At 37.4% G+C, this 26037-nt stretch overlaps 1 protein-coding gene and 1 long non-coding RNA gene across 51 annotated transcripts in view; one reads left to right on the forward strand and one right to left on the reverse strand.

Moving 5' to 3' along the window:
- MADD (MAP kinase activating death domain) overlaps positions 1 to 26037 on the reverse strand; it is a 65255-nt gene that overhangs the window by 7560 nt on the left and 31658 nt on the right. For 21 of the 50 annotated variants that reach the window (XM_015864284.3, XM_015864283.3, XM_015864273.3 and 18 more), the window contains 15 exons: positions 25854 to 26004; positions 24474 to 24680; positions 19787 to 19840; positions 16622 to 16719; positions 16189 to 16272; positions 13412 to 13570; positions 11449 to 11557; positions 10842 to 10904; positions 10353 to 10473; positions 9148 to 9253; positions 7864 to 7974; positions 7242 to 7349; positions 6993 to 7157; positions 5564 to 5636; positions 4050 to 4156 (listed from right to left, as the gene is read on the reverse strand). In XM_015864284.3, the coding sequence (XP_015719770.1) occupies positions 4050 to 4156; positions 5564 to 5636; positions 6993 to 7157; positions 7242 to 7349; positions 7864 to 7974; positions 9148 to 9253; positions 10353 to 10473; positions 10842 to 10904; positions 11449 to 11557; positions 13412 to 13570; positions 16189 to 16272; positions 16622 to 16719; positions 19787 to 19840; positions 24474 to 24680; positions 25854 to 26004 (1716 nt within the window). Of the gene's footprint in view, positions 1 to 4049; positions 4157 to 5563; positions 5637 to 6992; positions 7158 to 7241; positions 7350 to 7863; positions 7975 to 9147; positions 9254 to 10352; positions 10474 to 10841; positions 10905 to 11448; positions 11558 to 13411; positions 13571 to 16144; positions 16273 to 16621; positions 16720 to 19786; positions 19841 to 24473; positions 24681 to 25853; positions 26005 to 26037 lie in introns of all 50 variants that reach the window. The other 29 variants (XM_032444681.2, XM_032444669.2, XM_032444680.2 and 26 more) reach the window with 4 other exon arrangements.
- On the forward strand, positions 14155 to 17567 carry LOC107314749 (uncharacterized). The gene is made up of 3 exons (XR_001555608.3): positions 14155 to 14267; positions 15758 to 15812; positions 17465 to 17567. It is a non-coding gene; the product is annotated as an uncharacterized LOC107314749 (long non-coding RNA).

Genomic DNA, 26037 nt, shown 5'->3' on the forward strand with positions numbered 1-26037 from the left:
CTCTCTGATATTCTTGTACCATTTATACTTGTATTACTATTTATGATATGTAACCTGCATACTTACACTTCAAATTGTCTCCTGTCAGTATCAGTTTTCTGCCTTAAGCAGCATGGGAGTATTTGGAACCCTTCTCTATTGTTTGCTCACTTCACACATGGCCATTGTCAGCTGTGCAGTTGCTTAGAAGACAAACTTTTAAACTCATTTTTACAAACACAAACCCCAAAAGACAAAATAATTGAACTACACAATGAAGTTTTTCAGTCTAGAGCTTAAATGACAAGATGGCATAAATATACAAGTTCTCTGAGCATATTAAGTTTGTTTGATAGCCAATATATTTCGAGGTATAAAACAGTCCCTTTGCATATGTACACCTCCACAATAATCAATCAATACGCAAACACATGAAAGAACTACAGAAAGTACCATAAAGAATAAATTCCACACAGCAGAATCTAATATGCTTCCATCTCTAGGCAGGAGAAACACCAAGAGTAACATCACCCTAACAGTCACAGTAAGTCTATTTCCAGTACCTTCAAGATGCACTTGCAATACCGTATTACAATAGTCTGAATCCATACTTTCACTTCCTATGTACTTTTGGCAGCATGACCTTAGGATCTTACTAAAAAAGAAAAACTAGAGAAACTACATTGCCTTGGAGAGAAGGGAAAGGAAATATTTGCAGCCCTTCTAAATTCAGTACTATCAAGTCAGACAGCCCTAGATGATATGCTACCCCCAAAAAGCAAAGAGAATCACAACCACCTTTTTCTTCTTCATGGAACAGGCTTATATGCATAAATAGAGGTCAGTAAACATGACCACTATACACTTGAAACAAATCAGGCTGATCTCCTAGCATGTTTGTTGCTGTTTTAATCAGAGAACTAACAAATAGTCCCAAGATATTTTTTGATCAGCTTCAAAAACTAAACTTTCAGTTACTTAATCAGAAAATCCAAAGCTTCCATCTTTTTACACTCAGGCCCCCAGGAAACAAGAATTAATCACATCTTTCTTCTTTGTATGTTTTCACCCATGTTTCATTTATCAAAAATATTTTGGTTTTTGAGGGATAGCAACAGACAAAACCAGGCAATATCAGAACCCTTTATAGTACTCAGTTTCCCTTTTCTGTAATATCCCCTGTATAAAATTTTTGCTGGTAGTCTAAAGCATGACATTTAAAAACTGAATAGAAAGGCCTGCTATTTTGTCCAGTAGACTTGACTATTTCTGATCGTCATGTTCTGTGTATAACACTGAACGCTGTGCTTCCACAAGTCAGGAACTATATGAGAATTTGTCAAAATTATAGTAAGTTACCAATTTTCATAAGACATGAGTTGAAAGACAGTCTCTCACTGCGCTGATTAAGGGACAGAGATGTTCTCCTCTCAATCAGCAAACACACAGGTGTGTAAAGGAAATATGAGTTACTCACCCTAGGGAAACACCTTCTTCATGACAGGGATGTGTGTGTGGATCCTACCGTAGGTGGCCATGTGCCTGCTGCACTGTATTAAACTTCAGCTTATTTATGATGCAGATGAATTCTTAACTGAGACCCAATATTAGACATAATTTGTAGATTGCAACTTAGAAGTTTTGTGAATAGCCTGCCAAAGTCACAGGTACAGTTTAACTTTTCTATATCACAGCAGGACTTCCTCTGATGCCCTACACAAAGGCAAACTTGAACAACTTTTCTTCTTAACCTTATGTGCACTGCCAGCATGGGGAGACAATTTGTGAATTACCATGCATCACTAACAGGTTGGCCCACCACGTATCTAAAACATCTCCTGTGGAATGGGGCAGTGCCAAAGTATACACACTACAAATGGAGAGTCTTTTAAATTGATTATTTCTATGACTTCTAACCAATCACATCAACAGAAATCCTTTCTCCAAGTTGCCTTGTTGAAAAGAGAGCCAAACATGAGGCCTGGATGTAGGGTAAGAAAAAGAAGACGAAAAGGAAGCTGTGTCTGATGAGTGTCCTATAGGCACCGGTTAGTCGGTATCCCCATCCAAACTCATTAAGAAATAGAAAAAGGCAGTTTTCAACAAAGTGAAACATCTGTAGGGTCCTGGGTTTACTTATGCTTATATATATATGTTTATATATTTGTATATATGTATGTATTCTGAAATCAACTGCTGTAGGGAGGAATTCATATAATTTACATGGAAAATGAAAAGGACAATTTATCTAAAACAGTAGACCTTTTATTAAGAAAGCAGTCTGTTTGTGTTGGAATAAGAATGCAAACATCCTCCAGCTCCAATGACGATAAAATTTGGAAAAGCTATTTTTTTCCATAGTGCAGCTAGGAGGAGTGTTTTACGTGACTGCTACAGTTATACATTCCTTACCATCCCTCAAATGACTTTTGATGTCTGCTCAGTTTGTTTTGAGATTGAAGAAAACTAGGATAGTTCTTAGGTCCACTTAGGTACTCAATTCCCTTGACAGCCAACACTGTAAATCTAACAGACTCAGGAGTTCAACATATTGAATTAACAAGTGCATTTTCCAGAACTGTGCATCAGTCTACTTCAAATAATAGGAACTCATCTGATCGCAGCTTCATATGAAAGAGGAGGAAGAGGAAGATTAACTTCAAGGGTGAGGAAGACAGTTGGTATATTTCCCAGGTCTGACCTGGCATTTGCACAGACCATCCTCCAGAAAAGATGTACTAACTTTCATCACTGACAACAAATTAGAATAACGTTCTCCATCAGGAAGGACATGATAAATCTACTACTCTAGCAGTGCTGGTAGTTACACAGGACTCGGTGTCTGCAATGCCAAATTCAACAAGTAACAATCCCCTCAGCCCTACAGTAAGAATCAGCGCAAGGTTTCTCTTAGGTTTCTTTAAAAACCTCATTCCAGTCTTTCAGGAAAGAAATCATATAGAACACTTTGAAATACTAACAGCAGTTAACTATAGTTGTTCTAACCTGGTAATAAGCACAAAGAAAACCCAAAACACAACACTCTAATCCTTACCCTGGCTCATATGAACTCAAAGAGAAACATGGTCCTTCCATGACTTTAGAAGTATTAAGTAAAAATTCTTAGCATGTATGTCAGAGATCCACATGAACTTCCAGCGGTATCTACACTGATGTTTACTCAAAGAAGAACAAAGCTTATGTGAGGAGAAATATCTAATCAGGAGGAAAGGAAAATAACTCCACAGAGGGCTGACAGAAGCTGTTGTTTTACACACACACACACACACACACACACACACACACAGACTCTCTCTCTTTTTCTCCTGAAAGTTGATTCTAGTGTCTAGCACAGCATGCAGATAATGTCATATGCAAAACAAAAAACACAAAGCAAAATAAAAAACAAAAATCAAAGGAAGCAACAGAAACAACATCCACAGAAAGGGAGAAATGGCAATTCTAGTTGTGTTTCCTCTATGCCCACAGAATTTAGGTGGAAAAGAGTCAGTAATTTATTCTCATTTTCGTGAGTTACAGGAAGAGTTGCTTTATTGTTCTACTTTCATACTGAATTCTACAGACAATTCTTCATTTTTTAAACCAAGACAGAACACGTACAGTGCAGAAAGGTGCCCTTTGCACTTGCAATATTTCAAATACTACCTATAAAGCTGACAGTTTATGCTGCCAGAACATTTTCACAATGTGATGCTTTATAGCAGTATAGATTACAAGTGATCCTTAATATCCTGTGTACCATTTGTTTTGCATTTAGACAATTCTGACTACAAGCAACCAGAAACTGAAATCTCCGTTAAACTTTTGTATTTTTTCATTAACTCATTACAATTGTCCCGAGGATCTCATTTTGGTGTATTTTTACATCTATAAATATTTGTATTTATGTGTCTATGTGTACTTTTGTGTAAATATACAAATTTGTCTCTCATCCCCCATTGCACTACCCCTTTGTTCTCAATACCTTTGGGAAGAGGAAACACAGATGATGCAGGTAAGCTGCAAAAAGCTCCATGCTCACGTTGTCATTTTATAGATTTCCCCCATACCTGACTGTGCATAAATTTCAGGTTAATTCCTTCCAGTGTCACCTGCAGAAGACCTCCTTCACCAGTTTTCATATCCTGCACAGGAAACTCACCACCCAACTCAGGGCCTATGATGTGTTAAAGGAAAAAAAAGAACAAGAAAAGAAATGGAAAAGGGAGGGTGGAGAAGAGAATGAACAGAAATAGAAAGCAGTCAATCAAGACATTAAATGATCAAGGACAATGCACAACGATAACAACAAACTTTTTATTTCTTTTTAATATCACTACTGCAGAGCCACAAAATTGGGGAATGGTGTTTAACATATTTTTAAATACTGCATTGTTGCCCAATTCTTAGAACAGTTTTCAAATATACTTTGGCCTCCTCCATCCTCAGTAAAAATCCAGCCTGTCCTCTCCCTCCTCAGATTAAACTGGATGGTTTGTTTTTTCTGTTGTTTTTTTCTTGTTTGTTTGTTTGTTTGTTTTTTACAAGCTACAACAGCTAAGCTGAATGTCGAAACCTTAGGATGCTGAATTTAAATGCAAGTCACTTTCTCAGTCATGCTGATGACAGTTATGAATATAAAACATAGATCCCTGAGACATGGCATTAAGATATACCATAAAATTTGCTTGTACCCCAAAGCACGGCTTCCAGATCTAGCATATGCTTGCAAAAAAGGAACAGTCACAATGAAAAAATCATACTTGAAAACCCACAGCAATGTTAGCCTGAACCTGCAAAGAGACTCCAGCATGAGAGATGTGAGGGTCTTAAGAGTGTAAGAATTAATTCACCTCCATGATTGTTACCCATGTAGACACAGCACTTACTCCCCTCTGGGAATAAAGAAAAATGCAAAGTCACCCACCCAAGAACTCAGTTTCTCAGAATTACAAATCCCCTTTCCTAGGCTTTTTGATTCAACAGGAAAAGAAAAGGAACTTATGCCAAATATACTATTCTGTCTCAGAGGGTGATGCTAAGCCAAGAATAATGTCTAAAGATGGTAAGTTACATTAATATAAGGACATAGGACTAACTGCACTATTTGATTTGCACAAATACAATGTTTTCCAATAATAGTCAAGATTTGTGCTTCGGAAGCCTTCAGAAAGCTACAATATCACCACCATGGATTCTCAGAGACAAATGAGCGTACTGATAAACTCAATTCTCAGCATAAAGTGGATATAGTTGTACACTCCAATGAGAAATAAAAGCTAGCCAGACATGAAGAGAAAGCAAAGTTGCAGCTTCGTATTATTTTCAAGTTATGATTTGACTGGTAGTTAGTCCTCCTTACATGCAGACTCTTCTTTATACAGGTGTTTTGCTTTTGCTTGGATCTAAAATGAGGTATATGGGGACAAGCTCAAAACAGTATTAAATCTGCTATGTACACACAGTTGTGCAAAGCTACCTTCTAGCTTCCAAATTACAGGACATGATGTTTAAATAAACTAATAAAAAAGCCTGAATGATTACAGATGAAACAATAAATATTCCCAACAAGCAAATCTTGTACCTGGCTTAATGCTTTGCTGTCTTGCTGCTGCTCGCTCCATGCTGTCTTTTACACAGTAGTATAATTCCCGACACTAACATAAAAGAAGAGGAAAAGAATGTTATTTTCTCATATTACAGGGGAAGTGAATAATAAGATTCCTTAGAAAAAGAAGGAAAAAAAAGCATAAGCAAGCCCTATGTTGTGCACAATAACAAAAGTCTGTTAAAGATTAACCACAGCTAATCATTGCATGGTATTTATAATTTATCAACTTGAAAAATAAATATTTTGTATCTAAATAGCATAAGCTAGGGAATAAGTCATGCAATGGACACATTAGATTACTCATGAGAATGAAGTTCACTCAGTTTCCTAGCATAGAGGAAGCTTCAAAACAATACTACAATTCCTCCCCCCCCCCCCCTTCCTCTCAACATTCAGGAAATACAATGTTGCTGGTCATGCTCATATAATTTATCCTTTTGTTAATCATCTTCATTGCATTAATAGTAATCTTCATTCCTTTATGTCACATTCCTCAAACAATCTTCCTCCAGTTCTCTAATATAAAATAACAGGTAAACCATAATCTCAGAGTAAATTTTAAGAGAGATTTTGTAGAATCATAGAACAGTCTGGGTTTCTATCCAAGGCCCCAAATACATACAATTGGCTTTCCAAGTAACTTCTCTAGCACACTCCTTTTGTCTTCCTTCCCTCTGTATTCACACCTGAATTACAATGACTTGGTCTATGCAAAATTAATTTTGTGCAGCAGAAATCTAAACTCTTTACACCTCAAAAATAGTAGCCTTGCAATAAATCATTTGCAGTTATAAATCTTTACCTTTTGTTTGCAGATCATTGTGTAGTTTTCCTAGTATGGTTCAGCTATTTCTTTATATATGTAACTAATCATAAGGAGAAGAAAAGGGCTTTCCAAATAGTGAGGAAGACATATGAAATCAGCAAAACCAAACATGGGCCAAGGAAAAGAAAAATAAAACCAATAAGCTATTTGATCAAGTTTTCAATTTAAAATAGCACAGTTAACTCTATTGCAAGATACAAATTTATTTAGCTTTTGCCCATGAAACCAACACGCTATTTCTGATATATTCCTAAGTCTCCATGACCATTCAACACTTAGTAACTGAAATCCCTTCCTTCACAGAGCAGTTCAATCACATACTACTCTCTCTTAGTTCTTCAAATCAAAAAACAAGTAAAAGCTACATGTGTCATTTTTTAATTACATCCTTCTGCACTACAGCCTCCAGGTAGATGACAAGGCAAAATGTTAGCTTCAGTTAGTGCTGTTAAGCAGCCGTTGCAGTTCAGTAAAAAGTTCTGAATAGAGAATGCTGTTAATTGATTAAAACATATGACATACCAATACAGCATATTTGTTCTGCACTGTCTTGTCTGCATTAAATAAAACGTGTACCTTCTTAGTGTAGAACTTGTTCAGTTGTGTTTCCTGACCATTCCTCCGCCAGAGACACAGGACTTTTGTTTTGGGACAGTAAGTCATGTTGATGAGTTTCTCATACCACCAACGTTCATACACGGTTCCAATGTTGCTTCTCAGCACGATGCAGTCATCACACACCTGGGAGCACAAAATGTTAGATGAGATTTCTAATACTATGTATTGAATGCTACTAGTTGCATTAATACATGTTCCTGTCTTTACCTCCATGAAAAATATATCTCCCGTAGTGTCTGTCCCAGCATGGACTACAAAAGTCTGCTTCTTGATGTGGCGGCTGCCGCTGGGTCTCACAGGGAGTTCCCGTCCATTCTAGGTAAGATAATATAGCATCATTAATGAACTTTGAAATCGGCTTTTCTTGAGCATGTTCAATATGTGACAGTGAGGTGTCTAGTTTCCAATAACTATTAATACTGCAGTAAAATGGTCTGCTTTTTCCCCAGTTAACAACTGGAGGATTTCATGTCCTTTCTGTGCAGAAAACTGAGTTGCAGTCTTAGTAAGAACAAAGGCTCCCAACAATGAAATCGATATTAGGAAAACTTTCAGGGTTGCACAGAACTCTAGTGCTGAAGTCACACGTTTATACATATTTGTATTGAAGTTCTGATGGATGACTACACAATGTTATAAGCAGGGTCATATAACTAACCATGGTCTTCACACTATGCATATGAAGACAGTATTTAATAATCTGTTTTAAAGATTTTTAATACTTTTTTCATCGTGTTGCAGCTGAGCATTTATAGAAGAATTTTGAAGTTTTTTATCCTCCCCCTAGTGAAGCTCCCACAGACCCATCATTCATCATGGTTTCACCTACCAGGTTAGCAAGCTTGTCTAGAATATCATTTAATTGCTGGCTGTGCACCAATCCAATATGTGATTTTCCCATCAGACGACGCACCTTTTTCCTAATGTCATTCTTATTCACCTAGAAAAACAAATACACAGTTAGTTACTTTTCTCTAATTACAGCCAACTCCTTTTGCCTCCCAAATTCAGCTTTTTTTTTTTTTTTTTTTTTTTTCCCTTGCTAATGCTGGAAAACAACTTATCTGCAGTTCAACCATTCTAGGTCCTCTTCAGCCCAGCTCTCCCCTTTTGCATCCACTGATCAAAGTAACTGGGTATATTACTGCAACTGAAAGTACTACAGGGATGCAAGTCCTAATAGACAAATCTCAGCCTTCTTCTGCAATAAACTCATTCCAAATATACTCAAATTCCATCTTAAAACTTATCTTCATATTCCATTTATATCAGAAAAAAAAATCAATGCCCTGTTTCTCCTCACCACTTTCCCCTTCAAAAAATAACACCAAGCAACTTCTCCCACTGGTGGGATATTAGACATTCTTTATTTTTTCACTACTATGAATAGTATCTCACTTCCTCATTTATACCATAAGAAGCAATCAAACCACCACCTGTGTATACCTAGTTTGATTCTCAAAACGTTGCACTTGCAGAATAGTGCATCAAAACTGTTACAGGATTGTCCTGGAAAAGCAAGACTCTACATCTGGCTCCAGATATAGCAAAATTTTAGAGGACTGATCTTCTGGTGATTTTTGATGGAAAATTTGCATTATTTCAGAAATAACTTAAACTAAAAGGAAGATATTAGTAGCCACCTACAATCTTAAGAACAGATAAGACAGCCCACTGAGTGAAAAAAAAAGATTGCAAAATTTCATGTTGAGCTATTGATATGCATATTCATATCTGTCCATGTTTTCTGTTCAATTTGGACTTCCCCAATAAGAACTGGAATTTGCAGCTGTTAGGAAATCAGACTAGAAGCTGCTCTCTACCTAACTTATAACCTATATTCCTGAGATTAAGAATGTCCTGTAAAGGTGCTGGTAGGGCTAAAAATTTCATAGTTTATATGGCAATGTATATGCACATCCATAGAACAAAACTGCTAAAACTAAGACAACAAACCTCAAAAGATCTCCAAGTTCTAAAACATTTTCCTCATTAAGATCAGATATTTCAAAACATTACCTTACATGATATTGGTTTCAAGACAACACCACCAGAATACATTCGTTTAATATAAGCAATGATCTATAAAAAAAAAACAACAACAAACCCTCACCTTTATCATAAGCATATAGGCAATCATATTATGTAGCAATGTAGCCAATAGACGGTCTTCATCATCCTCCAGACGCTTTCGATCATGTTCTCCCAGGGAGAGATATCTGCAAGAATAGTTAGTTGTGAAGTAGACTCATGGGCATTTTTCATCCAATTCACTACAGGACCAGCAGGGGATAGAACACTACCTATAAAAAGTGTATGGCAAATGAAATCCTCAAAAACACTAAGCCAAATGGACATTCTCCAGTATAATGATGTATTCATTAATAACATATTAACTAATTATTTAGTTCAAGCAACTAAACTATGCTCAGTGGGAAAGTTCTGAGCAGCCCACTTGTCTTATCCACTCCCTCTTCCATAGTTGCAGCTTCATGACAAGTGCTAGAAGAGGAACATATAAAGCACTACAAGAGTTGTCCTCTTTAGAGCTTTGCTTCTGCTATGCAGCTGCATTTAAGTCATGACAGAAGTGTGCAGGTCATCTCTTATTCCAGTAGACAGATTTCAAAATACTTATTTTTTCCCACCATTCAGCAACCCACTGACTACTTCTGGCTATTCTGGCTAAGAGAGCTAATGTTACAAGATAGTATGGCTATCGATGGCACAGACGCAGGTGGTACAAAGCCGAGAATGATCAGATTTTAATAGGGCTGACAAAAAAAAAAAAACAGTAGGCAGTAAAGACAGCTTAGAAGTAGCATGAAGTAGTCAGATGTGTTTTTATAGTTATTTTCTCACTGTGGTGTTTTCCTGATTTTTGTTTATTTGTACTACAAACCATAAAAACGCCTATTTATAATTTTGTGCACTTTCTGAAGATATTTAATTTTTCCCCAAACACTGGTATATCCCTTTGTTCTGGAATACACTTGTCTGAACAAATAAATGCTTTACCTTATTACCAGTTGAGCCTATTCCATAGAGTGATCATATTTACCATTACTCATTTCTCCAAAAATACCACCTCTCCATGAGTGGAAAGAGAGGCACATGACAACTGAAGATAGTACTTCAGCAGCAGGAGATACTGAACAGCACAGAGACAAAAGGCTCATTTTGGAAGAGTCAGTAACAGTACCAAAGTTTAAAAAGTGACAAAATAACACATACAACAGGTCTAAAAGAATATTCTTTCTATTGTGTCAGACCTGAGTGAAATAATGAGAAAGGAAAAAGGGAAGCTAAAAACTTTACCTGTCAATCATCTCCTGGGGTCCCTGATCCATGCCCATTCCTTCTCTCTCTAACATCACAGCATCCAAAAAGGCATCTTCCCAGAACTGCATCTGGTCCCACAATGTTGAGCGCTCTTTGCCTAGGAAGTACACACAAAAATTGAGTATTTATTCCAGTCAATTTCCCTTTTTTCCCCCCATATTTTGAAAATATAACAAGCCAACACACAAATAATTCATATTAAAAAAGAAAAAAAAAAAGTAACTTTTAAATCACAAACAAAATCACAATGGAGAAAAAGAGCAAAATTCAAGACAAGACACATTGCTCATTCTAATTCATGGCATAATCTTTTGAAAACGTTATACAAAAGAATCTCTCATCCCTGTTCCTTATGAATTATACTTTCTTCTACATATTATTAACACTTTTTAAAGCAACAGGAATATCTCACACAAACACAGATCATGGCAAACACACAGAGAAGAGGAAAGATGAGACTATTACTCATAGAGAAGGTTTCCATTGCAGCATCCTCTAACTGGTCCCAGACAGATCCTTTATCCCTACCTGTATCATTCCAAGCAGGTAGTAAGAATAAATAGAAAGGATGAAAAACAGGAAGAAAGAGCTCTTGATTAACAGCAAGTCCAGGTAAAATACATTAAAAAAAAACTAAAACAATATACTGCTACTTCAGGGATACACACTCTAAAAACCATTAAACTTCTGAGTTTAGTAGCCTTTTATTCAAAGACTTAAACTGAAGGAACTTTTCTTGAAAGATCAAGATTGTGGCTTTCCATGCATAGCTGAGTTCCTTCTATCATCCTTCCAACAGTCTGAAGTAATCTTATTCAAGAACAAGCACCTTGATAAAGCTACATGTAATGGAAACTACACCACCCACCCATCTTCATTTATTCCTTCCCCCCAGCAAATCGTTTGCTTTACTCTAAATGTCCTAGTGGACTCTCCTATTCTGCCAGCACATACAACAGGTGGTAGTTAAAAAAACAAAAGCATTCTCTGGTAATGCATAAACTCCAGTCTGCCCCAGATGTGACTCCAGCTTCAGTCTAAGAGATCCCCTTGCTCCCCCAAAACAGCTTACCTAGAAGTCCTTCATAGAGATAGACGCGCTGGTTCCCATCCTCTGGACCTTTCCCTGGAGTACTGCCTTTGTTTTCCTTTACATTCTGCTTCAAGTTATGAGACTTTGCCTGAAAATAATATACGAGGTGTCAGATGTCACTACAACCCACAGGGCTGTTTCTTGCAATATACCACAGCACTTAACAATCTGCAAGTTATATTTCATGCGTGCTTTTCCCACAAACGTTTCCAAAAAAAAAAAAAAGAAGTTACTTTGTTAAAACATGAAGTTAATATATTTAAAAGTCTGGAATCCAGACAGACAAAGCAAAAAAATGCAAACCCCAGACCTAAGGAAAGAACAGTTAAACCTCTTCCATTTATCCTCTACATGTCACACTTAAGCAGAAGTTTGTCTACAATCTAACAGTAAATATTTCCCACGCTTAGGAAACACTCAGTAAACTTACTAACATTCAGCAAATTACTACATATCACCTGGTCTGAAGAACTGTATGCTGGGACTGTCAGCAGGAACCACAATGACAAAGTTACCCATCTATTTCTCTATCACCAAGTAAACTATGTTTATAATACCTGACATTCATTACATACCACTTCTTTGTTCTGCACTTTACAGAAGTGTTTCAGACTTTATTTAAATTCATTCGTCAAGCAAAAATATTAAAATTGCAGAGAAATTGTGTTGGTTTTTTTTTGGTTTTTTTTGTTTTTTTTTTTTTTTTTGTGGTGGTTTTTATGTGGGTTCTCCACCCCCCACATAAAGTCTAACTCTTCAGTAACTGAGAAGATTTTTTTTTCAACTAAATAAGCTAATGTTACCCTGCATGGGAAATTGGTAATCACGGCCTGAACCTTTGATTAATCAGCTGAGGCAAGTGTTGGGTCAGCTGTGGGAGCACAGGTGAGAGTAATCTAGCTGTGCTCCCAGAAGCGGTGGAGCTTGACTCCACCTCCTCTAGACCTCATTTAAGGGCTGACCACCTCTAAGGCAGCTTCTCTCTTAGAGATTGCTCCCTGGTGGTGATTGCCTCAGCAATTCCCTATGAAGACATCCATATTGGTGAGTTTTTCCTTATAAATAACCTTTTGAATACCTGTTATCATCTTTGTATCATTCCACCTCACATACATCATTTTCATGCTCTCAAGAAAAACCTGCAGTGAAGTACCACAATTATGGCTGTTGTTTAAAATCCGAAGCAAATACCAGGTAAGAGCATTTTCAGTTCAGTTAGGATTGTAATGACAAATGCAATCAGACCAATGTTTAGGTACTGCATGTTGTGGTCACGTATGGATGACATTTTGACTTAAGAAAGTTAATTATATGATTGTTTGTTGTTTGTATTTTTTTTTGCAAGATGTATATTAAGAGGTTATATCAATAATCAAGAACTTTAAAAACAAAATATGCTTTAAGAGCATTTGAATTTTACTGCATACATATCTTACAGTTAGGAAAATATAGGAAAAAATATAAATATAGAAATAGGAAAAAAGCTGTGATTAAACTTCAGATAATATTAATGTTTTTAAAATACAAAAGAACTCCATCATCATTGGCTCATCACTTTTCTGTATCAAAGAGCTGCTCCTAGCAAACAGGCTATCAGTTCCTTCTCATTGAAGTCAGACAGTGCCCTTTGACTTTTTTTTTTGCTTGTTTCTGAAGGGGAATTAAACATCAATTTGGTTGAGAGTAACAGTGAACAAGGGTGAAATTAAAGATTGCTAGAGCCTACAATGCGGTGTGGAACACAAACCTACTATACTTGAAGAACCAAGTATTGCATGGGATATGAAGAAAGACACATAGATCTATCAATTTAATATTTTGATATTGTAAATCATTGTTGATTAATCCTCCAAAGAATCAAATACCCCTTTGCAAATACACACGATCATCAAACTGTATAGGAATTTTAAAATAAATAAATAAAGGTATGCAGCATTCTTACAAAAATGGAGCTAGTAGCAGAGTTTGTCTCAATTTCACTGTCTGACACAGTGCCCCTGGATCCTGTCAGATTGCTTCCGTTTTCCACACCTGGGCCATCACCGGCATTGCTACTCAAGTCACTGTCCGCTCCTAGTGTCTCCCCAGAGCTGTTACTAACCTATGGAGAAAGATAAAGCTGTTACTCCTCAGTATTCAAGACAGTGTAGAAAGAAAAAGTTGTAATTTTTTTCCTCTTACAGCATAAAATAATGGTGCAACTGAAGGCCACCTTCATCTTCCCTCTTTCAGTGATACTATTTTCACACCAAGTCCAGTAAAAGATTAAGGGTCCTTAAGAAAATCCCAGAAGCGTTTAGCTTGGAACAGATCTGTTAGGATCTGTGATCTGTTACATCCCCTCAACTCAAGCAAGGTCAGCTAGGGAATGTTGCTGAGAACCATGTCCAGAGAGGTTCTGAAAATTTCCATGCATAACAATTCTATAACCTCTCTGGGTGAGCTATTCCAGGGTTTTACTACTCTGACAATAATTTCAATTTTTTTTTAAATTATCTTCTATTCAGATGGAATTTTCTATGCTTTAATTTTTGTGTTCATCATCTCTTGTTCTGGCTGTGGTTACTGTTGAGAAGAGTCTGACTCCATTGTCTGCACCTCCTCTTGTTTAGGATTTATACACATTGATAAGAACACCTCTGTGAAGAGCCTTCTTCGGAGTCCCAGCTCTCCCAGTCTCTCCTCATATGAAAGATGCTCAAGTCTCTTAATCATCTTTGTTGTTCTATGCTGGACTGACTTCAGCAAAGTTGCTCTTATATCGGGAACCCAAGACTGGAGATCCTGCTAAAGTTGAGGTAAGCAACATCCACTACTCTCCCCTCATACACTAAGCTAGTTATCCTACTGTCTGAGGTTAACAGCTCAGCTAAGCATAACTGCCCCTCTGTAAATCCATGCTGACTACTTTCATCTGTCCTCTTGTCTTTCATGCATTTGGAAATGCTTTACAGGAGATTTTCCTCCACCTTCTTTCTAGGGTCCGAAATGATGCTAACCAGACTGTAGGTCCCCCATCTTCTTGCATGCCTTTTGGAAGGCAGGAGTGATACTTGCTCTAACTTCCTCCTTAGGAACATCTCTCAATCACCATAAGTATAGGAAATTGGTAATCACAGCCTGAACCTTTGATTAACCAGCTGAGGTGAGTGCTGGGTCAGCTGTGGGAGCACAGGTGAAGGTAATCCAGCTGTGCTTCTGGAAGGAGTGGAGCCTGACTCCAACTCTCCTAGACTTCATTTAAGGGCTGACCACCACAACGGCAGCATCTCTTTTGGAGATTGCTCCTTTGTGGAGTTTGGGTGACCAGCCTCAGCGTTTTCCGTCTAGATTGAAGGCATCAGAATTGGTGAGTTTTTCCTATAGATAACCTTTGGGTATCTATTACACTACCATTCTTGTATTATTTCCTACTCTACACCATGATTGCTCAGACAATAGCATCAGTCAGTTCCTCAGTGCTCATGGCTGGAAGCAGTTAGGCCCCATGTACTAATATATATCCAGTTTAAGTACTTGCCAGCTTAGTCCTTTTCATCCATGAATTAAGTCTTCCTTGCTCCAGCTCCAGGCTTTTTCAGATGTCATGGGCCTGGAATTCCTAATGGCTAGTTTTACTGGTGAAGACTAAGGTAAAATAGGCACTGAGTATCTCAACCTTTTCCATTTGTTATCAGTTCCCCTATCCAATTAAGTAATGGGCCCATGTTTTCCCTAGTCTTCCTCTTGTTGTTTATGTACTTGAAGAATACTTTCTTGTGGCCATTCAACATTCATTCCTTTCCAGATTTACCCTTAGGTCCACCTAGGCTTTCCAGACTATACCCTTGCAAGATGGTACAGCAAGTGTATCCCTCCTGGGTCACCTGCCCCTGCTTCCACCTCCTAAGCATTTCTGTTTTATGCTTCAGTTCAGTTAGGAGTTCCTTGCTTATTCATACAGGCCATGTGCTGCCTTTGCTTGATTTCCAATTTGTTGTGACGGAACCTTCTTGAGCGTGTGTAAGTAGATCTTTGAATGTCAACCGGCTCTCCTAGACTCCTTTTCTCCCTGGAGCTACATACCACAGAGAATAATTTCTACATCCAACAGAAAAAGACAAAGTACTACTCCTGTTACAGGCTGGGAAGAGATTATGGAAAACTAGATATTCACAGGTATGCAGCAGCTTAGAGAGAAGAAAAACCAAAAATGAAAACAAAAGTTCCTTGAAATATCCTATATCATATAATGTGCAGCAGGGATACGTTTTTTCATTGAATGCATTCTTATTCCTTCTTACTCTAGGTCCTACAGCTGACCAGAAGAAGCAGACATTTGCACATGGTTCAAATGGCTTAAGGTAATACATCAATTTTTTTTTCTCTTGCTTTTAATGCATTAAGGAATTGATTTTGTCTTTTGAGATAATTTGTACAAAACTAAGTCATATTTATAAAAGGATTGCTAGTTCCATAAATACACCAACATGTAGGAATACATAAAAGCAATGAGTATCATATATGACAGATGCAATCTGCTAGTATACAGTATGCATATTCTGTCAGATATGTGTTTGCCACCCACTCAGAGGCTCTGGACACAGACAACATCATAGAGCCAGTACATGGTGTCTGTGATAGTAAGCAATCATACTGTACACAAAACATAGGCATGAAATGCTCTTCACTTTACCAAGAAATGAATCACATCAAGATTTCACTTTGGGTATATCCTACCACTGTGCTAACTTCAGAATCCTGGCTGGTACTTCGGACCATAACTGATGGTCCTCCACTGGGAACAGAGTCAAAGTCACTCTTCTGCAATCAAAGACATGAAGGAAAGAAAGGTTTAGTTTTGATCATCACAAAAAAAAAACCAAAAGAACAAAAAAACACTTCCCATTCCATTGGGATCTTAAACTACATGTGATATGCTTCCTTGACTGATTAAGCCAGATAAATTGAAACTACTGCAATTTGAAAAGGTAATGGGTTTTTATAGCTAAAGTGTTAGCAATGACTAGTATCGTAAGGGAAGGGAGGAAGAAATTTTTCTACATGAGCCTTTCAAGACATCTCAACCTCTACAAGTTTCCTATGATTAAGCAGCAAATAGAAGAACCTTCTATCTTATCACATAAATAAACCAAGCAAAGGAGCCACTGACCTGAGAACCTGAGGTCAAACTGAGGCCGCTGTCTGCACTGATTTGGGATTTTTTCTCATCTGTTTCTCCCAAATCAAAGTGTTTTGCACCTTCTGGCCCTGTGCAAAGGAAAAAGTGAATCATTATTTTATCAAGAAAAAACAGTATAGCAGAAGGCAGGTGACTGGAAGCAGGAACAGTATCAAGAAAACAAAGTTACATTCTTGTTCTTGTGTGTTGTTGTTTTTTTTTAATTATTATTTCTTGGTACTGTTAGTAGCAAGGCCAGAAGAATATATCTGCCATTCCTTGAATTTCAAATATTCCAAAGGCACAGCACAACAGTGACTATAATTTAATAGTACCTTTGTTAGTCACTCGAGAGAAAAGACATACAAAGGTCAAGTAGCTTCCAGTTAACAGTAATACATGCAGAGCAGTTGCCATTCAACTCTAGGAAGCCACCTACTTAATTCTTGGAAAAAATAAAGGATACTTAATTGCTTGAGGTCACTATCCCTCTTAGAACAGCTAATTTGCTGAATGTCTTGAATTGAGTTTGTTGGACAGAGCTGACCTCAGCAACTATCCAGGTAATAACGAGGCAACACTTCACAAGAACATAATTAGTGTTAATTGGTGTTACATCAGATAGAATATCAAGGAAGAAGCTTGGATGATGCTGTACTTCATAACATTTTCCAATTATGTAACAAATGGCTCTCCAGAGTTGGCAATCACATAGGTCAGAGAGAAACAACAAGCCTTAAGTCATGCATTCATAAACCCACCCAACTGAATAAACAAAACCAAAACAATACAAAAAAAAGACAGAGAGAACTTTATGTTCTATTTCCCATGCAGATCTGGAATCACATCATCTATTGTCCTTTGATGAGATGGCAGAAGGAAAAGAGAATGATGGACAGTAGAGCCTGAAAGAAATTTGGATAAGCACTGCATGAAGTAAGTAATGAGGCAGGAGAAGAATGTGTTACAGACTGTACACAGATTATCACTAGTCTCAGAAAGGGGAAAAGACTGCAACACCTCTGCCATATCCATATCTGCCAACTATTCAATAAAAGGAAGACACGATCAGCAGCTGGAATAGGTATATTACATATCTGTGAATATATCCAGTATCTCTATGCAAACAGTGCCACAATCTCTTATAATCACTAATCACAACAACCTGGGAATCATGAACATGTCTGTATTATATGTAACATTAGAGAGGGCAAGACAGTGAAAAGGAAAGAAAAAGGCAAGGGAGGAGAGAGTGAGAGAGAAGGATAATATACAAAGATTTGTGGCAGTGAGCTTGAGATGGTATGTAAACTCATGAATAGCAAAGCCATAAGCGGGCTGTGCAGACCGTACTAGCTTCCTACTCAAACTGTCCCAGTGAAATATTTTAGATAAATGTTCCTTGTTTATTATAGCAGCTTGCCTATAAAACCTTATGCCCTAGTTACTGCAAATCAAATTGTGAAAGACTAATGTCAAAGAAAAATTCAGAGTTGAAAAGTAAACTAAAAACATCATTTATGGAATTTGGAATTGTATTTTATACTGAAATGTATATTATTCACTTCTAGAAGTCTATGTCCAGCCATTCAAACAGCCACTGTTTCCCATCCTGAATAATACTGCAGCAAAAAGTTTTGTATCTCATTAGTACAACAGGAATACTATACTATATATGCTTTAAGCAAAGCAATCTGCTCCCTATCCCAACACATACTTCAGATGTATTTCTAGCAATTTGATTTTCAAAGCAAGTGAAACTGACTGATGCAGTTCAGGTGTTTGACAACTATGGGCAATAATAACAGCTGATTTTAAGAAGCACAATAACCGCAATCATGTTATTGTCACTTCACAAGCACTTAGGAACTTCCCCTGTTCTCAGAGTTGTGTACTTGCTTCACATTTAAAAAATAACAAAAATCACAACAAAAAAAATTTATCTCCTCCAACATAGGAACCTAACTGAAGAACCCAACCTGAGATAGTATGTGTGTGCACATGCTGTGCCAGTTGCGCACACACTCCTTGCACAGCAGAAAGCAATTCAAGTCTCCAATGTAGTATGTTGCACTGCAGACGTGCCCCCACTTGCCCCTTTCACTCTGAAAAGACTCCAGGTGCTGCAAGCACTTAACTGAAGTATTTAACTGGAGCATCTGAAACACAGGAAATCCAGCCCTAACCAGAACATCGGGAATTTTCACCCATGCATATTAGCAATTAATGTGTTCCAAACTTCAGTCTGTAAAAAGGGCATTAGCTCTGCAAAGCAGACACTGCACTCATAGTTAAAAAACACCTCTCACACCAAGGTTATTATAAATTGTGTTTGTCCTTATGCCCTACACCCCTATTTATAATAGTGATAACCAAACCAGCAAAACCTGGTACTGTAACTGCAGATAACACATACGTATATTTCAACAGATGCTAACACTAGTGTAGATTTAGACTGGTATTTAGATTCTGTAAACAGCCTCAGATCACTTTACTCCTTCTTTAATGTGGTATAATTTTGTTGATTCCTTATTATAAAGGAATTTAAGAGGATTTTCATTTAGAGCCATCACTAAATAACAACTCTTCACATACACCTTCTCTCTCCCCCTCTAAATTACTTCTTTGTTGCAGACTGACCATAGTCAGAAACTGTTCTTAGTCAGGTAAGAGCATTTGCCATCCCAGGATTTGAAAGATGGGGAATTTTTCATTGCAGTAATGTTCAGTCTAACTATACATTCACAGCAAAGACTTGTTAAGCAAGACTGTATTTAAGTAACGAGTTGGAATGCCTTGAAATCCTTCTGTATATATCTAATATGGGATGCAGAATATCTGCTTCCTCTTTTTTTTTCTTTTTCTTTTTTTTTTTTTTTAATTAAATTTTTGTAGAAGGTAACGTTCAAGGAAAGAAAAGAAATAAATGAAAAAAGATGAAACATTTGAACCAGATTTCCCTGGAGCAAACCGATCTGTTTTGACTCCTCTATAAAGCAAGCTTTCCGGATAGACTTAGTCTTTTACCTAATTTTGTTCCTGTGGGTATAAAAACTGTGTGCCATAGATGCAAGCTCACCCTGCATCTGGGGAGTTGGCAGTTATGGGGGAGGCTGTGGGAGTCAGTTTTCTATGTTTTATTATTTATTTCCTTACTCGTTTTTTCCAAAGCTTTTTGCTTTTTCACTTCCTGGTGCTTGTTCCACAATTCTACCCAAGATGCATTGAAAGCGGGAGAGAAAGAGAAAGAGTCAGCAGCCAGTCAGACAGGTGAAAATGGGGAAAAAGGTTGAAACAAAAATCCCACCCTCTTCATCTCGGAGAAAAAAAAAAATTAAGAAGTTTATGACAACTACTGGGTGCAGGGTTATTTAATACCAATTCACAAGAAATCAATGTTAGGGTATTTGAGCACTGTATCATCTCTGTTATGGAATTCAAAAGTTAAGAGTTGATTTCATACAGTGAATCAACTAAGCAAAAACAGCTATTATGAACACATACGATGCAATTCGTTACCTTTCCTGAGAAAGGCCTTTAAGATTGTCAGTTATTTCATCTTCCAAAACGTAGGCATCACAATAGTTCTAATTAATAGCAACATTTTCACGTTTCTAGTTTGTTTCATTGAAAGGAAAAGGCACAAAAACAGCAGCAGCAATCCCAAGAAAACCTAAACTGTAGGTTAACACAATATTTCACCAAAATTATATATTGAAAATGATCACAAAGTTCACAAGTACAAGTTACTTTTGACCTGACAGTACTCTCAATAAATGCATGGCTCTGCCTATGAACAAGTCCTACACGTTATAAGCAGAACTTCTGTTCATCCATTTCTTCACATTAGGTTATGAAAAAAGGAAAACAGAAGAAAAATGAGCAAGATAAAAAAAAATAAAAAATAAAAATCAAGCTTAATGTCAGCTTTCAAAATTCTCCCAAAGTCACAAAACTCCCAGTCAAATGATTCCATAGGGAGCCAAAATACAAAGATTAAGGGAAAAAAAAGTCTGGAGTCTGCATGCACTTCCTTCATTTAAAGCTTAACCCTAAGAAAAATTAATGATGAAACACCTGAACCTTTCTAGCACTCGTGCTCCTCAGCTCTCTGAAATGTACTCGTGTGCTCAGAAAACACAGATCATTTCAGGTCTGTTTTTTGGCCCACTGGCAAAGGAAACATTACAAGCTGGCATGTTGAACTAAGTCTGAATGCAAGGCACTACCCTTGCTTACTAGCATGGTTAAAGCTGGAACTGTTACACAGGGGCAGATAACTCCCAGAAATGTCACAAAGGGAATAAAAAAAACAGCACAATGTTTCCTTGAAGCTGCTCTTCAAGGAAACTTCCTGAGCCTAAGAGGCCTCTGAAAGTATGTCAGGAGCGCATTCTACCCTGCAGATGACAGAAATCAAGGTAAAGCAGCCTCCAAAAAAACTTAACTGAAAATATTAAAAAACACATAGTTTTATAGCTGTGGAGGAAGGCTTCAGACTATTGTAATTAAATGTTATCACAAGAAAGGTAACTTCAGCAAGGGAGAAGAAACAGAAAGATGCCTGCTAGCCAATTGATATCTACATCTGATACATGATTGATGGATATTCCTTCAACTTTCATAACCATATAGACAAATGAGAAAATAACTTATGGATCCAAACAGCATCCTGTAGGCTTACCTAGCTGAACATGCACTGACATCTGGCTTCCTGAATTCTCAGACTGTATGGTTTTAAACTAAAAACCACCAGGCTGAAAGCTATGATACTTAGCCATAAAACACTTACCTAATTTGCCTGCTAATCCATCATTAGAATTACTCTGCTTCAAAGTCTAATCTACGTCATAGGAATGTTTGAAAGTCTATACTGGATCTTAGTGTATTAAAGACAGCATTTTACTCTTATCTGCTCTGTAAAAGAGGAGAAAAACACCACAAACTTACAGGGTACAAAATACTACATCTACAGTTTCAGTTTTACAATATGGTTTCTGTCAACACTGAAATTTTCAATGCTTAATACAAGCATGCAGTAAAACCAAACCTACCCCCACCATAAAGGGGGGAACTATTGGCTATCAACTTTAAGGCCATCAGTGTCCAAATAAGATCAACACTGTGCTGATGACCAAGGACCCTGGAAACACGCAAATAACTGGTGATCTCTTTGGAAAGAATCAGAAGCATCACATTCACAACAAATTTCTTAACTAAGCAACTAGACATTGAATAAAAGTAAAGACTGGTCCTCAGCTGACAAAACTTGTCACCCTTTCCCTCAGAAATAAGAATATTGAATACTAACAGCCTTTACCATTTATAATGGAGTATTCTATGTACTTCCAATTTGTACAACTGCCCAGCACCTTACTGAAAAATGAATAAGGGGCTCAAGCAGGAACACATCAACCCTGAACTTCTGAAAACACTGTGAACCAACTGACCACAGTTCCTCCTGTAGTACAAAAAAACTAGGCAGATTCCGCTACTGAGATCCAATTTAACTGCCACATTAACGTGTACTGTATGCACCGTTATTGCAGTGTTCTACATGATTTTATCCTATCAAGACGATCACACACTTTTCATTCTGTTATTTCCTATTTCGGACTAGGCTGAAAGAGTAGCAACCCCAACTTGCATTTTGTCCATACAATACCAACAGATTCATTGACAACTTCAGTTCTGTATTTATAACCTGAGACTGTAAATGAATAAACAAAGGCTTTCCATATTTCATATTGAATCAAGGAACTGCCAAGGTTGGAAGGAACATCTGGAGATCATCTTGTAGCACGTTCCTACTCAAAGCAGGACAAAATGACAACAGGGTGCTCAGGACTACTGCCTTCTTAGCAATACGTGAATGTTTACCAGATGTTTCCTCCCTAAACAAGTTAGTTTGACTGAGGAAAGCCTGCATTTCACTTCAGAAATAATTCTGTCCAGCCATGACCAACTCTGGTCCTGAACATTCAAAGTGCTAGCTCACGCAGAAGCCTTCTAAAGCAAACAAAAAGTGCAATAACCAAGCCACTTTAAATGATTATCGTGGAACACAAGAGGAATTTCTTTTACTTTTAGATCCCAAGAACCAGATGAACACAGATGCTACCCTTGTTTTTATAGATATTAAGATTGATTTGCATACCCTTTTACGGTTCTTGGTGACAGATAAACCCAGTCAGATAAGAAAGCATCAGAAAAAAAAGAGTCTTTTGAGCTCTGAGCAGATTTGGTGAAACTGTATCTTTCTTGTAATCTAATTTCATAGAAGAAAAGTGGAAACCATCAGAACCACCATGAAGAATTAAAGTTGCCTGTTCTTGAACACTAAATTGTTTAAGGCTAATATTCTAGCAACAGCATTAACAGAACATATTAAGTAATACTTCTTTTGCAAAGGACTTCTTATAAAGCTTCAAAAACATGGACAGTCTGGTCCCTATGATTTCTGCTTCTATTAAGTTTTAATCTCATCTTAAAGAAAGCAGATGTCTGAGCAAGCCAATCTAAGATCTCTTCATTCTTGAAAAGAAGGGTGGCCTACAGTCTGCTTTGTTCTTAATGGCATAAGGATCGTACTTCCTTGTAACTATTCTACAGAAAAGAAAATCAGTTAAGTACCCCAGAGCAAAATAAATAAACAATAAAATGAAATGCTGGAAATTTGAATCTTACAGCTTCATGATAGATTTCCAAATAAAGTCTAAGACTAGTTTCTGGGCATTTGTCTCCCTCCATAGATTACTTCTTGAAACAAGAAGGCAAATCAAATCGGGGGTGATCAGCATCAGTTCAGGAGGATTTAATAACAGATAGTCTGCAATTGTAAGTATATATAAAGCACATAAAGAAAGAATGTTTGAACCCTTTCTGCCAAATAACTATCCAGTGTATACATTGCCTTACTTTGTGTCACTTACTGGAAGCAGAACCTCCTACGAGCACACTGCTTCCACATGATGAAAAATAAAATGCAAATACATTTAGAAGTTATTTTAAACAGGCTATAAGCAATGTCTAAAATGTAACATGACATATTTTTGGAGTCAGTGAAGGATTTTCCTCACATGTTGATGGTATAACTATCTTGCTTTCCATCTGTAGAAGGTTGGATCCAACCTAAATCTTTTGTCCTTATTTATTTATTTATTTATTTATTTTTTAATTTCTGTTTAATCTATTTTAATCCCTTTTAGCTAAAACAATCTAAAGTTCACCTTTTTTTCCCCCAGGTATAGGCAAAAACTATTCCACCTACGGCATAAGATTAGGAAAATTTCTACTGAGCAGCCTAGCAGATGCTGTTTAGAAGGTCTTCTCTTAAGACTTTGCATAGAAGGAAGATCCATCAGTCCTGCTCACACTACAATTTAAACCTTTTTGGCAGTTTTAATTACTTAACAAACAGGAGCTCCTGAGTCCCAATTCTATCAAGATGCAATCTAAATACTACAGACATAGTGAGCAATGATTCAAAAACTTCCATTTCATGTAGTCTCTTCCACAGTAGCCCTTTCCAAAGTCCTGCTGGCCTCATTTCCCTTTTTGCCATTTTCTGCTACTTAAAAACATAAATCACAGCAAAAGTGAAGGCTGTCTGAAGTGTAATGATACTCAGAAATAATTAAGATTAGAAAGCTTCTGGAGAAAACTGCTCTGGATAGTTTATCCAAGAGCGAGTTAAAACACTTATGATTGCTCCTTGGTATCCATGGTGTAAATGAGGCATGTTACAGCAGCAAATGTATCGTGTTAAATGGAGACAATGCAAATAGACCCTAATGCCAAAATAGAAGCCCCTCCTGCACTTCACATGCATTTCAATACACACCAATGGAAGCAATAAAATTTTCTTCCTTTAGACTCCTTGTATCAAACTCCCTTAGCCCTTTCCCTGCAGGGCTTGGTGCCTTCGGCATCAGCTGTGGTACTGGCAGCTGCATGGCAGGTTTTGGCTCCACTCTAGGAGATGATGCAGGATCTTTGCCAACTGGAGTGACAGATCCGTCCGTTGGGCTTCGTTTTCTCTTTTCTGGTTCTTTAAAGAGAAAGAACAAAGTGTTGTCAAAACAACAAAAAAAAAAACAAAACAAAACCCAAACAAACCCACCCACAAACAAGCAAACAATAAAAACAACTAACAAAGAAAAAAGGACCAAAAAACAAAGTAAAAGGAAATGAGAGCAGGCCTCAGTTGTCATTGTCTGAGACTGTATAATCGTTTGTCCGCAAAGGCAGTTTGGATTGCTTCTCTGTATCAAACTGCAAAATTTGAATTACTGGCAAACTTTCAGAACAGGATACTCAAAATTAGGCTTCCAGTGAGTAGTAACCTTTTGCAATCTTGCACAAATTGTTCCAATAACTGATGAAGCTTAGAATAAAAATTTTATATCCAAATATCTAAATCTGTCATACCACAGGCTTCGTAATACCTTTGACCAGTACATTAAAGATTCTGCTAGTAGCAGTATCTTTCCATACAGATAATTACAGTAAATTATCAACACCTAACACGCAACAGACAAGACCTGTTTCAAAGAAAAGGTGTTCCTGCAATTCTACGTACGTCTTTTCAGATGATCACAACTGGAAGCACCGCACCACCTGTTTTTTGTTACTGACTTACCTCTGCAACTCAAACACATATTCCAAGGTGTACGTGCCTCCCTCGCCACTCCAAATGTTGATAGACAGTGTAAGCACTGGAAGTTCACACCTGACTTGCCACTGAGTTTTGCATCAACAATTTCATAATTTTGTTTAGAATTGGTGTCAGGCCTATAATTACCAAGATACCCATATTTTGAACTCATATGCCAGCTCAACTTTTCTTCCTTACCTTCCTTAGCAACCTAACAGTGACTGGCTATGAACATACCAAGTCCACAGGGCATCTAAGCCAACTCAGAAAATCCCTGATGCAAGCAATCCAGAAGCCAACAGTAGTGTTAAGTAGTTACTTCTCTGCTACACTGAAATAGCTGTAATCTCAGACAGTGAAAAGCTGAGTTGGATATAAAGCAGAGAGGTGACCTTTTGTCATCTTTTACTCATTTTTCTCACACACGAATTTTCTTACTTTGCATTACGAACAAGACTTGAAGAAAAAGTGAAAAATTGAAGAGGCATTACCTAAAAAGGACTTTGTTTTCCAAGATCAGCTAGCACTGCAAGAATCACTGAGTAATGCAGCGAACATTTTTCTTACCTTTGTTGTAGTAGTGAGTATGTGCTATTTCTAGAAGGCCAAAAACACTGGCCATGCCTCCCAGGCCAGCATTCGCGTACGACTGCTCCAGGCTCAACACAGTACACTTTAGCAAGTCCAGCATGCCTTTATAAACTTTGCGGCTGATCTCCTGTAACAAAAGTCCAATTAGTGCCAATGTTTC

The sequence above is a fragment of the Coturnix japonica genome, chromosome 5 (assembly GCF_054131305.1).
Source record: "Coturnix japonica strain WE chromosome 5, WE-NBRP24, whole genome shotgun sequence".
NCBI lineage: Eukaryota > Metazoa > Chordata > Aves > Galliformes > Phasianidae > Coturnix > Coturnix japonica.